Genomic DNA, 14136 nt, shown 5'->3' on the forward strand with positions numbered 1-14136 from the left:
AGGCAAACTAGATGGGGTTCCATCACAAAAATTTGCCTACAAAAGGCCCTTCAGTGTTTAAAACTCAGTGGTTTCTTAGACTACATCCATAAGGCACTGGGAGCAAAATTATTAACAAAAAGTTGACAAAATGTAAAAAAAAACAAAAGTGGTCAAAAAGTGACAGAGGTAGCTTCTCTGGATCTGTGCTGTTGGCGGAGAAAGAAAGGAACTGATGTCAACGCCCTAGGAAGGTGCATATATATGCACTGCACAGCTTGGATCCAGTGCGGATGACACCAATGGCACAGACTCTTGGCACTATCTACCAGCATGCAGAGGTACTGCTCACATTTTTCTGGATCCAGTGTGACCCCATGTGGAATATTCTATGGTAAGGAATCTGATCTAGAAGTCTCTATCAGATAAAGCATACAATGCTGCAGTAGAACCCTTGACCTTACCAAATGCGAAAACATGTTGAACAAAGGACAACCCAAATTGGAGGCGGCCAGCAAAGGATGCTTTCAAGTGATGCACACATGGCTACAAAATTACTCAATCTACCAGAACAGACTGACTTAGTTGAGAAGTGACAAGCTGACATGATCTTGTCGACCAACTCTGGTGGAAGCTGAAGGGAACTCAAGGTTGCTCTGCTCAATCTCCATACATGAAGGTATAACCCTTGGAAACTGGGGCACAGGACCTATCTTCCAGATTGGGATATGAGATTCACGCTCACTGGGAGATGAAGGGGAGAGCACAAGGACAAATAACTGAGATCTGTGTACCACACACTTTTCAGCCAGTCTGGGGAGAGAGAATGGCTTGGGATTGGTCCTGCTGAAGTTTTCTCAGAACCAGAGGAGTGTGTACTAAAGAGAAAATGTTAACTGAAACACCTCCTTTATGGTTCCCCCCCCCCCAGTGACAGATGCTGGGAGGCACAGAATCTAGGGCACTGGGAACTGCTTGGGGTGGCAAAAATGTCCACTTGAGGTCAAGAACCACTTCTGGATAAAGGCTACGCTCATGGTCAGCAAGATAACAGCAATTAAGGCTGCTGATTTTGATGTTGAGTGAACCTACCAGACGGTTAACTACCAGTCAGAACCCGAGCTGATGCACCCAAGTCCAAAGCAAACAGAGAAGGTGAGACTCCACTCATCTCTGGTTCTTGGCGTAACACATTGTGCTCACGTTCTGAACATTCTGATGGCGAAGGGACTGGATGAATGCCTTGAGCACTGGACAGATTGCAAAGAGTTCTGTAGTGTAGCCATTTTTTAATGTAGCTTTTGCGCGTTTGCTTTAAGTATTAGGCCTCTGTGCACTCTGTCCTAGATGCATTTTATTTAGCCTCGCACTGTTATTTTACAATAACCAGTTTCACGGTCTTGTTTTCTTTTCTTCTATCACACTGTTTAGTTTACTTCAGCACTGGAGTTCTCAAACAATACATTCTTGCTCGCTCTGTGCTTCAGTCAAGGATACAGTCTGGTACATTGCCGATAGACGTGGTAGAAGTTTAGTCTTTAGGGTTCGTAGAAAGTACACATTCTTACGTAGGGACGTTTCTTAGAACACCGGCGTGTTAGTTATAAAAACACTTTCTAGTCCTGGTACACGTAAGAGGAAGATTCTGACCAGGGAACCACAACTAGACACTGACTGCCCTGTTGCAGATGCTGATCCCGATCACAGGCCTTTGCTCAGGTATGAGGGTTGATGTCCTCCCGGGGGAATCTGAAAGGCAGGCTTAGAGCTTAACATGCTATGCTCAAAATAAAACTTGGAAGAGAGAACGTAATCTAGTAGCACTACGATAGCGTTATTCTTATGTTTCACTCTCCTTGTTACTATTTCAATCCTACTGTGTTGTATGGTTCTCGTTATTGCGGCTCACGCATTGTTATCTAAAATGCAGTTGTTTTATTAAACCAATCTTTAAAACTCAAACTGCCTTTGTCATTTATGTATGAGACCATACTGTGTATGAGAGAACTGGTTGGGATCTGAGTGACCACGACTTCCCTGGGAAGCCCTAAGATGTCATGCGCTCGGCTACCCAATTGTCTCTTCCCTTTGGGAGAGATGAGGCACTGCTAGTTAGCCGGAGCTCAACCCGGATTTGGGGTGACAAGGGTCCTTCGCCGTGGATTAGACTTAGTCCCCCACACTGTGAACAATCCTGCCACCCAAAAATCCAGTAGTCTCATTAGGATAATGAGAGCCTACGCGACAGTTCCAGCAGAGAGACCGAGATGTAATTTCTGCTCTTCTGGTGACCAGAAGCCTCTGATCCCTAGGTAACCCAGATTGATACCTCACCTCAAAGTGAACACGTTAGTCACTACCACAATCATTGTTGAAGGATGGACATAACCTCCTTCAAGACTGGTTCTCGCTGACTCTCTGCCAGCTCTGCATGCTGCAGCATCCCTGGAGATCACAATGGAGTCAGCCACATATCGCTGATACCTGTGGAGACAACACTGGAGGGCGCTCAGGTACAAACATGTGTGGTTACCTAGGAGGATGGAAGAAGTCAGACTGAGAAGGCTCAAGACTGTCATCACTAGTATCTGAACTCTTAGCCAAAACATCAGAAGGAAAGTTGGAGCAAAGTTGTAAATAGTACCATTCCCTATGGACAGGAGGTACTGGAAGGAGTCCAGATTAGACTTTGGTATCACTAATCGAAAACACCATGCTGAACAGTGGTACAGGTGTCATCCGCCGGTGTGCCAAGACTTTCTGCAGCAAACAAGTTATGGGCAGCCTGTGGGCCAGGTATGGAATTACAGTGATCCTCGACCTCATTTGATCCAAAGGGAAGAACCACAAATTGGTAACAAGTGGAGCCCACCTGGTATTTCCTGTGTCCCCGCAGATCGGCATATGAAAGTATGCATCCTGCACGTCAACTTTTTGGATTATAGAAAAGAGGGCAGTCCTCCTCTCACTTGCATCACATGCTCCTTTCCTGGTGGTGAAGGGGAACAGGAATGAGGCTGGACCTGACAGCTTTTCCCCTTGCCCCTGTATTGTAAGACTAGGGAATGAATTTTGCTGCTGTTGACAAACTAGTGCAGATTGACAATCTAAACTGAAAGCTTCTGCCAATGGCTTGGGTCTCTGAAAGAAACCAAAATTATTTGTTGTTGATTCGAGTCCTAAAGGTTTTACATAGCTTTTCAATGGTTCAAATGCTGTGTCTGCTTTCTGTATGAATAGATGCACCCAGTCAAAAGGCATGCCAGCCAGTGTATTCTGCACATCTGTGGAGAAAGCAGTAGAGCTCGTACAAGCATGTCTCTTTAGGGTAAAAGTAGAGACCAAGGCTCTGGCAGCCCAGTACACTGTGTCATGGACTGCTCGGATGAGGTGACTGGAAGAGCCCTGCCCTTCATGAATTACTTCTGCCAAAAGGCCCCTTAGGTGTTCCAGTAAATTGAACACCATCAATGCTGCAGTATTCTGCAATGCTGCCAAAAAAAAAAAAGAAAAGAAAACACAACGGAGCTCGTAAATAAGCAGGGACCTTGGGTAAGGTAATTCTAAAGGAACAATGAAACAATGATTGCTTTGCTCTCTTACCTTGTACAGCATTAGATGGCGTAGAGAGTTCACTACGTTTAATGTCACAAGAAAACAAAAACAGTAGGAGAGTTAAGAAAGAAAAGGAACAGGATACTGATCATCTCAGCTGATGAGCATTTGTTGTTCATATTACTGTCAAACATGAAAGTGCTTAGTCTTGCTCACCATGGGTTGATTCTAACAATCTATCCTACATATGAATAGTTGATCTGTGGGCAGTTCGTCAAGTAGCACTTTCAGCAATATGATTAGGGATCAGCAGAGCCACTGGAAAAATGGCATTCTGTCAGTATCGGCATGGCACCTGGCCACTTCTGGGAGTATGTATGCATGCTCACATTCATGAATGAGTGCAAAGGTAGCTTGGCAACCAGACTGCAGGACAGGCTTCTTAGACGGAAGGCCCTAGCTTTTTGCAGTGGTCACTTAGACCACTGTTGAAACCAACAGTGTTCCCACGTATTCCGTCGGTCGCAGCAGGCCTCGTTCTGCAGCAGAACGGGAAGAAAACCAATGATGAAGCATGCCACTAAGGGTAACCCAGGTGAGTGAGGGTTTTGCAAACAAAAATATTTATTTTTTTCCTTGTGAAAGTTTCTTTTCCGGGCTGGGTCTTTATGTACGTTCACTTAGACCAAGAGCAGAGGGAATTGAGGATCATGGCTAAAGAGGAAACATAGTACTCTGTCTGTTATTGGACCATTCCTCTTTTTAACAATAAAATAGAATAGACCACTATCATACCTTTCTTAAATGTGCAGTGACCAAAAGAAAACTGACCAAAGGCTAAATTCCTTTCACCATTTAACAGAACCGGGTTTACTGAAAGACTGCCGTTTGTCCCATGTGATAGGAAATTAGCAAGTTCTATCAATGAAAGCAGTGATGAATAATGTAAATGAGGTGATTATTGAATAACACCTAGTTAGTGGTAATGTGGAGAACAAAGCTCAGGATTTCATCATACAAAACCTAAGGAATAAGTGATGTCAAGTGTTTCAAAATATCACACATGGCACAAGGTCACCAATTGCATCTTTATATTTAAATATATTATATAAAATGTCAAACCTGTGCCCAGCTTCCCTCCTCATCCTCCTGATGTTAGGTGGGTTAGAATGCAAAAGAACATACAACTGTTAGTAGTGCCAAGTTTAGTACACAGCCAAACTCAGAAAAGTGCAGATTTAATTTTATGGCCAACTATTAAATACAAGCATAGAAAAAAACATGCAAAGTGGATACAACAAGCTGTTTGAACACTACAAACAGAAAAATTATGTAACCTACGAGACAAAAATTATGAGGCTGCATGCATCGGTAATCCATCTGAACCTGGTTTATTTTTTTAAGCTGACAAATTTATTTAGTGCCAAATAGATGTCACTGAAAGTGTCTAAGAATTATAAAAATCTTCAACCTTTCTCCAAGATGTAGAAAAATTCTACACAACTGTAAATCAGAATGTATAGAAAAAATATTCTTACATTTAGTTTTACAAAGATATGCCAATAAATCCCTAGTTAATCATAAAGCCCCATAATTTAAACAAATTGCGCATAGGTCAAGAGAAATTACAGCAAGCAATTGAAACCCAAAAAATAGGATGGTCTGAAGATTAATGCAAACACGAACCACTCAAAACAGCAAAAAAGAGAACACAAAGGAACAGAAGCTACATTGCTTGCTGGGACTAACCGTTTGTGGTGAAGCTGTAAGATTTTCCATTTCTTCATGTGTTAACCAGACATTTCCAGTGGACTAACATGCCCAAAAGTCAATCAATCAAATCCAGTGAAAGGGAAGCAGTAACAGAGAGGAGAGGTTGCAGAATACATAAGCAAAAGGTACACGTGAGGAGCAGGCATGGGAAAAAGCAATGGTTTTCTAAGGCTTTGAATATAATATTATTAAAACATAGAAAGGGAAAACAGTAGGCCAATGAAAGAGGTCACATCATGGCAAATGAATTAAATCTAATATTAATACAAGCAAACAATAATGCATGTTCAATTGATTTCAAAGTCACATACCTTGCTTATGTTTTTTCTATTGCCATGAACTCTTTACATTTTAAAAGACATAACTGAACATATTTAAAGAAAAACGTTTGGGTTCATCTCTGTTCAATGGAAACAGAAGCTAAAGAATGTAGTTTTTTTTGCAGCCATATTAACTGAGTGGAGCCTGTTCCTTTAACACTTATTTTAATTTTATCAAGAATCCCTCTTTATCTTTAGAGTGGAGGACTGAAAAGGCTTACAGAAAGATCTCAACACGCATATTTATGATTTCAGAATACAATCAGGGGAGCGAAAGACACCTTAAATTACAATTTCATCTATTATTACATGCCTATTAAAAAAAAACCTGTATATTTTCTCCAAGGAAAATTACAAACGTCACTATTAGTGATCCAGGGAGGAATCTTCTGAAGATCTACATATCTATGTGTATGTTCCTCCACACATGAGGGAGGTTGATGTTAAACTTGACCAGAAAACATTTAAGACTATTACAATCTAAGGAACTAATGTATGATCACTACTCCACTAGAAAGAAAATTTAAAGTTCAAGATGTCTTCCTGCATTGTCATTTTAGTTTTCTTTCAAGGAAAAGGAATAAACTAGCATGACCTCTTATTTCATAAATCTGAGAAAGCCAGCGAAGAAGCACCTGAATGTGTAGAAGATAGCCAAATTAGAAAACTATTTCTACAGGTAAGTTACTTTCCACAGCATCCAATATTCCAGGTTCATAGGAGACTGAAACCAAACCTTTTAGGACAACATTTAGAAACCAGATTCCTGCTTTGTGAATACGTCCTAAAACCAGTAGACACAGAGAGAAGGTATGTTTGGACTTCCATTGGTATAATCTGCACATCTTAGCAAGGCAACAGATACCAAAGTTTGTCTTCTTTTTGCTTTCCTTCTTGTAGACACAGTAATATAACCTAGAAGAAATCAATGGACTTTGGCTCCAAACACTAATGTACAATTGACAATCTTCTGTAAGACACCTTTCACTGAAATTCCTTTGTATTTTACAGTCTGTCTGAGGGCTACAAAGAGGTGCTCCCTAAAACCATTTTAGCATGCCAACAATTTGCATGCAGTAGGAGATGCAGTATTACACAAACTACAAGATACAGTGACAGGTTGATGTGGAAATCTGAAACACCCTTAGGCATATGAGTGGGAGTGAGTTGTAAAAACATCCTTACTTCTAGGACTACTGAAACCGTGCCAACTAACCCTAAAATGGGCCATGCTTTGGCTAAGCCAGATTAAAGTGACACTCCTTCACATGAGCAGGTTTTATAACAGAGAGATGGCAGATTAGTTGGCATGGAATAGGAACTATTAGCCAATACAGGAACACCGTTTCAATACATCAGTGTTAAAGGGAACGTGAAATTTCCTTGATATTGAAACCTGGTAATTTATAATAAAAAATATTTTTCCCAGCGAAAGTTGTAGTATACACTGACCAGAAGTATTCATGTCTCCCTTAAGAGATTTAATGGGGAGTATGTGTTGTGGGAAAGGGTAAGATTTCAATGGAGTGGAACTTGAAAGCCAAAGAACAACTTTCAATTATGCTGTATTGTGATGCAAAGCCATTTTCATCCCTATTAGGCATTACCCAATTAAATAATCGGCAAACCACTATACATTTAGATCCTGGCCAAATGATCATCTCTCTGCTTCCCTGCAAAGGCTGGAAATGTGCTACTTATTTTGTTTTGATTTGTGCAAGTAGTGACAGTACTGTTTATAGAGAAGCAGGTACCAACGCACTCAAGTCTACTACAGAGTTAGAAATTCCAATTCTTAGAGAGATAAGACGTGGAGCCGATATACTTTACAAAATTCCTGATTGGAAAGACATTTGCAAATATAATCTACTATAAACTTATTTCCCTCAAAGAATACATCCTTTTAAGTCTATACAATGTTGCCACAATAGCTGTTAGACGGGGCAGCAGCTAATGCTATACCGTGCCTTGTCATCAGGGCAATATTTTGGGTCTCTTACTCTGAAATAACAGTAATGTACCAGAAAGATGTTCCACTATGACCTAGATGCAACTGAAGGTACTTATGCCTAGAAAATGGGAAAAGGGATTTAACAACAACATCGCTCAAGGCATAAGTGTTAAATTGCTAATAAAAACTCCAACCATTGAGGGTAAAATGCTCCCAAATTTACCCAGGACAAACAGAAAAATAAACATCAGATCGTTAGTTCTACAACTCCATTTATTTTCATGGACCTCACAGCAGGGGTTACTATAAGGCTTTAATATAAGCGGACTTGAGCATCAAAGATAGTTCGAGATAACCATCTACATTTCACAGAGACTGAGGTTATGTCCTCCTTTGAGGAGGAGTCTAGACTTTGTAGGAGCTGGAATGGCTACCTGATGAACAGGTATCCACAGATATTCAAATTCTAGGTCTCAAACATAGGTTGCTATTGGCAGGATGCATTTCTGTGCTCAATGTAAAGTTTTGTACTGAAATTGTTGATTCTAATCCATGTGGAATGCTGGTGCCATTGTGGTACAGCCATAAAGTTGTCCTAAAGGTTTAGGGTCCTCAGTCTGCCTGTGTGGGGGATATGTTAGGGGGACTTATCAGTCTTGTCCTGCTGCGCAGGCTTGTCATGCTGCATTCTCTGCTGCTGTGTGCCAAGTACATGTTCCTGACTACTCAGGGAGGAGTACAACAGAGGATGTGACCTATGTTACATCTTTCCTGTACCACACATTTGGGAATGCCTATGCAGTCCCTTACATATGGTGTATCATAGCTGCTGGGACACTTATCCTGTGTTTGCGTGCAACTGCTACTGATGTATGACTGTGGATTACATTGCTTGCAACATTGTACCTCATTCCATTTATTTTCCTCTCTTCAGGTGACATCTCTGTTTGCAATCTGCTTGCTGAGTTGCCAGTTGGCATATTTGACAGTGGATGTAACTATAATATGGCTGCACTTACACACCTGCTGGAGTATCCCACTACATCTGTGACTGACATTATTGTTGCGTAGACGTGTATTCTTTTGTTGTCCTGTGACAAAATTGTAAATACAAACAATGAAGAGACACGCTCCATGACTTGTAATAAATGTTATTTATTAAGTGTGGACTATCACAGTCCTGAGGAGTGGGATAATGCTCTAGGTGATGTCAAAGTGGGTGGTACAGCTGTTTGGTTCACAGTTCCTTCATCCATTTGCCTCGGAAAGGTGTGACCTTGGTATTGACCAGCCAACAGGGTTTAACAGTGGCACACAAGGGTGACAGTTCAGAAGGGGGATCACTTCCTGGTGGGGGGGGCTTGGTCCTGGGCTGAGGTCCTGCACGATGTCTGGATGGGCGACCTCTTTTGCGGGGGGGGTCCTCAGTTACAGGGGTAGGGGGTGCTGGTGGCCTGTGGGTCCTCCTGGGTGGTGAATGTCCGCAGGATGTTATCGAGTTCCCTGAACTCCACCAATATGGAGACCGTGGTGGAATTGAAACCCTGCCACTGCTGCCTGGCCTCCCAGTGGTATTCCCCCACCTGCAGACTCTGGGTGTTCTGCAAGGTGGTCACTATCTGGCCCATCTAGTTGTGGGTTTGCTGGTAGGCTCCCAGGACTCTGGTGACGGCCTTCTGGCCAGTCATGTCCTGTACCTACCTCGTCCCTTGGCCCACAATTGCCCTCCCACTAGTCCTTGCCCCCTGTGCCTGTGCCACTGGTGCAGTGTGCCCCCTATGACTGACTGACACCAGGGCCATCATTGTCTTGTGTTAGGCCCGTTGACTCCTGCCCCTGTCCTGTGGGGCACACTGAAGATTGATGTGACCTTGGGACACAGGTATGGAAAAGTGAGCTCTGCTGTGCACTGGCTGCCACAGAGGAGGTGGTTTATGTAGTGGGCCAGGTGAGGCTGGTGGTGGATGGACTGGCCCCATCATGCCTAATGGGCCAGGTTTGTTGTCTGAATCCAGATTTCCTTGGGAGTCCTCCCCTATTGGACCTGCTTCCAGGCCTGGGAGACCTGTGTAATGAAAGGTATTATGTCATATGATGGTTTGTTGCAGTGAAACAAATGGCTGTATGCCATCATTAACTATTTGCAGACCAGTAATGGCATTGACAGTTACCAGTCAACCCCTTGTTTTACCATCAGAGGAAAGTTGCAATGGGCCTATTTTGTAGAACACTGATTATTTGTCTAGCTACTGTCATTGCCATATACTGATGTGCATTCCTACTACTTATTGGTGATGGGGACTGACATGGTTTGACGTATAATTGCAGAGCAGTGATGTGGCAGTCATGCAAAGGTAGGGAGTGTTGCATTGTGGTACTTGCTCCATTATGCGTGGATGGTTCCCCACTGCATTCACCCTGTTGACTATCTTCTGCCATAAGTCGTTCTTCCGGGCTATGGATGTCTGCTGGACATGTGCCTGTGGTAGCTTGGTGCAGTGCCTCCTTTCAGTGTGCTCTTCTCTCGCTCTGTCACAGTTTCTAGTTGCAAAAGGTTCTGGGTATGTGTGGGGGTATGTGTCTGTGTCTCAGGAGTTGGGTATTGCTGTTATCCACTCAGGTGCAGTGTTAACGCGGTGGTGCATTTGTTTTGCCGCAGCGGTTTGGGCCGCCAATGAATTACTGCAGCGTTGGGATCAGCGATGCTGATTTGAAACTCGTAATTTGGTGGGGGTCTGATCTCCGCGTGGTGGTACGGCCGCCTCCTTCTCACCGTCGTTTGGGCCGACGGTGTTGTTTTTTCGGTCTATTTTTGGCGGTGTTGTGTGGGTTATTCGTAATGCGGTGGTCTTCGCTCCGCCATCGCTGGTGCTGTTTCGCAGCCGTTTGCACGGGGGTATTCGGTAGCTACTGCCAAACTCAGAATGACCACCTGAGTAACTAATACCTTCAGTCTAGTAAAGCAGTTACAGCCCATCCGCAGGAACACATCTGAACAACTAGCAAAGCAATAAAGGCTCTTGGATGTGAATAGGTGAGCAGTGTTCTCTATGTAAGAACTTTAAGCTATTTTCCCTTGCGAAGTAGTCACTAATAAGGAGGGCTAAGGAGATTTTTGTAATCTGGGGGTCATGAAGTTGTGACAGACTCAGGTCAGAACATGCACACCTGAAAGAATGTAGGATTCTGAACACTATTGTACCACTTGCGTTGTCTGCAACATTAAGAAATACCATCATTTCCTGTGAAATTAGCTCTGAGCTTCTGTAGCAGGTGGCAAATACACATCCTTATAAGCATCACTGGATAACATTTTGCTGGAAGAACTACATAACTTGAAGAGTGAAGGCAATATCACAAACAAACAAAAAAAGAACTATGTCACTAACACAATAAAAGCAAAAGGAACAAATCTGAATTATAAGCTAAGAAGACCCTCAGTGTTTTACAACCTGCTAAAAATCTTTTTATTGACAATATATACAAGGACAACTAATGTAACACTAAAAAGAGGCAGCCACAAACCTGAGTGAGAAACAACAAAATATATGTGTAAGGCTGAAAAAGTACCCTGACATCCAGTGAGCCTCCTATGATCGTGGGATAAAAGAAAACTAAATGGCTGTGCAAACTAGGCCTAGACTAGCCTTTCTAACACCACATGCACAGTGAGCAGCATGATTGAAGCGTGCTACTAAAAACGATGCAAAATGCTAGCATTTGAGTGACTATGTAGAAGACAGCTGCAGGCTGTGATATTGCATGCATCAAAGACAAACGCAAGTGCCAATGATACTTTGGCAAGCTAGACATTTATCAGTGTTTGAATGACAGACCAAATGAGCTTTAGAACGAAATGCATATTCTAGACAGAAAAATTTTGATTGACAAATTTCTAATTTAAATTTCTGCATGAATAAGGAGACTTTACCAGCATTCAGCCTATGTCTTATATAGCTAATTCACTACAATTGTTTACCAATTTGTTTCGGACCAATTTTTTATACTGAAATTTAAAAGTGGCTCTCTGCTTCTATAATCAGAAAGCTGGCCATTTGAAATTGCCACTACATTAGTCGTTTACATTAAGAAAACGTTTACTGGCCATTCCTGTTCAACTGCAATACAAGTTGCCACCTAATCTTTATCTCTTTTAACCATTGCAAGCATTGTCCAATTAATGATTGTTCCAATTAGTAAATCAGAAACCCTAAGCAGATGAACTTCTAAAATCTGAAACTATACATACACAATACTTGCCCTGCATTTCAACTCGTCTTTCATTACTCTTACCGTTCTCGATGTGGGTGGCGCCGATGGACTGGTTAAGGACATGATCTCCTGAATGGCAAGTCTCAGTTTTAGCCTATGCAAAGGGTTACTAATTCCAATTTCTCGCTGTATTTCAGTATCCGACAATGCAGACATAATAGCTCCACTTTTAACGTTTGCTCGACAGGCCGCCACATACCAGGCAGGCATCCCAACCCATAGCTGTCAAAAGAGGCAAGAAACAAATTAGTTTAGAGGCACTAGGCTGTCACGTTCTAATTATACACTGTTCAAACCAGCATAAATAGACTTCTTTGAGGATGTAAGGATTATGGGAAGATGAAAAATGTATATTATAGCAGTTTGCCAAGAGCTGCAGACGAGCAAGCTGACAAGGTGAAGCCCAAAGGCATTACCTATATGAATACCCCAGAAACATGCTGAAGAAACAATTCTGTTGAGAATTTTAACACATAAGTCTATGAATAGAGCACAGCAATCAACTTTTCCGTGATTTGGCATCCATATGTAAAACCTGTTTTATATGCTTGAATAAGTACAAAGAAATACCTTTCTCAACACCTTAAATCAAGACTGTGATACACCAATGTACAAAATTCAAAACTGCAAGGCTACACACACACACACACAAAACAGGATATTTAAAGAAACAATATCCTTCTAAAGAATCTATCAGCAATTTGACTCCTGATAGTTTGAAGAACATTACAAGTGATCTAAAAGTTCACCAAATGTCACAAGGAAGGGTGTATATCGCAGAAGGACATACACCATCTGAGAAGGCAGATGCCCCTGATATATGACTTCCTTACATATCGCCAACTTTCAACCCAGCAAATAAACAACTGAAGTGACAATACACCAATAAAAGATGCAATTTATCATGCTGTGGGTAGCAAAGGCATAGCCACCCCTACTCCACCTAGAGTGGTGCACAAAACAGCCAGGGACAAGTCAAGTGGTGGATGCTGGGTTTTAAATCTGTATACTAGAGCCACTATCAGTAAGCTTATTGGCCTGTAAGGATTCCCTCCAAGAATACGCGAAACAGATGGTAGCATCTTTTGCCCTCTAAAATCCCAGCAGAGCAGAGAAGCGGTCATATGACCATAATTACATGCAGACCAACAGGAATTCCTTAAGAAGAATATAGGCGTCTCACAATATGTTAGATTAACAAAATATTTTGAGTGCCTTGCCAGTAAAAACAAGCAGAAATCTCTAGGCCATTGCCAAATGCAGGAAGCTGGGTTCTAGTTGCAGTACCCCCCCCCACACTTTTTGCTTGTTTTTTGGTGCAAATCTGACTGAAGTACACTAGGTTCCTGCCAACCAGGTCCCCAGTGCCAGTGTTCCTACTCCAAAACAAGACAAATGGTCACTTGATCCCAAAGTGGCCAGGCCCTTTAGCACCTCTTTAAGTCCCTAGTAAATGGTGCGCCTGGCACCTAGAGCAGGGCTACTGGAGAGGGCCCTAAGAGCTGCAGAACAACTTGTGCTACTCTAAGGGACCCAGCACCAACCTCATGCAGACTGCCATTGCAGGCTGCTTGACAAGGTGCTCCCAAAAGTGAAAACACAACATGGCACACACTTTGTGTGTCATGTACCTTAAAACACTGCCTGTAATATTTGTATGTCACCCCTACAGTAGGCCTTACTGCCCTAAGGCAGGGCGCATTATATTACATATGTAAAACATAGTAAGTGGGCAGTGAAGCCATATTAAATACATGTGCTGGACACTGGTCAATACGAGCTCCCCAGCTACATGATGGCTCCACTGAAATAGGGATGTTGTTATCAAATATCTTGTATTGATACATCCACACTGATTCTAGTGATGAATTTATCAATACATGCACCCAGAGGGCACCCCAGGGGCGCCCCCTAAAAACCCACCAATCTCTGGTGTACTTGCTGACTAGTCAGACCTCCTAGGGTGGGATCCAGTACAAAGGCCTGTCCGTGAAGAGAGCGTAACATCCCCTCCCGCAGGATGACCTGCTGATCAGTCTTCCTAAGGTGGCAAGTCTCAAAGGGCTGCTGCCTTAGAAATGTGAATCTGGCTCCCCCTCACATGAGAGGAAGCCGACCCCCTTGTCCAGAGCTACTTTTGGCACCTGGACAGACGGGAAAATTAGCAAGTCATGTAGGTGTGCCACCCTTAGGCTAGTATAGTACCCCAAAGTTGGGCTAATCATAGGTGAACACGTTTTTTCCAGAGGTAGCCATCTTTGTGATGGCATACATAGGAATTCTAGG

The 14136-nt window shown here is 42.6% G+C and overlaps 1 protein-coding gene across 14 annotated transcripts in view; it reads right to left on the reverse strand.

Annotated features, from left to right (window-relative positions):
• The window catches only part of PPFIA1 (PTPRF interacting protein alpha 1), a 540698-nt gene that overhangs the window by 109041 nt on the left and 417521 nt on the right, over nucleotides 1–14136 (reverse strand). For 8 of the 14 annotated variants that reach the window (XM_069221888.1, XM_069221884.1, XM_069221890.1 and 5 more), the window contains 3 exons: nucleotides 11872–12072; nucleotides 5284–5346; nucleotides 4657–4683 (listed from right to left, as the gene is read on the reverse strand). In XM_069221888.1, coding sequence (XP_069077989.1) covers nucleotides 4657–4683; nucleotides 5284–5346; nucleotides 11872–12072 — 291 coding nt within the window. The remainder of the gene's footprint in view (nucleotides 1–4656; nucleotides 4684–5283; nucleotides 5347–11871; nucleotides 12073–14136) is intronic. The other 6 variants (XM_069221895.1, XM_069221882.1, XM_069221894.1 and 3 more) reach the window with 2 other exon arrangements.

This window comes from Pleurodeles waltl, chromosome 3_1 (assembly GCF_031143425.1).
Source record: "Pleurodeles waltl isolate 20211129_DDA chromosome 3_1, aPleWal1.hap1.20221129, whole genome shotgun sequence".
Taxonomy (NCBI): Eukaryota; Metazoa; Chordata; class Amphibia; order Caudata; family Salamandridae; genus Pleurodeles; species Pleurodeles waltl.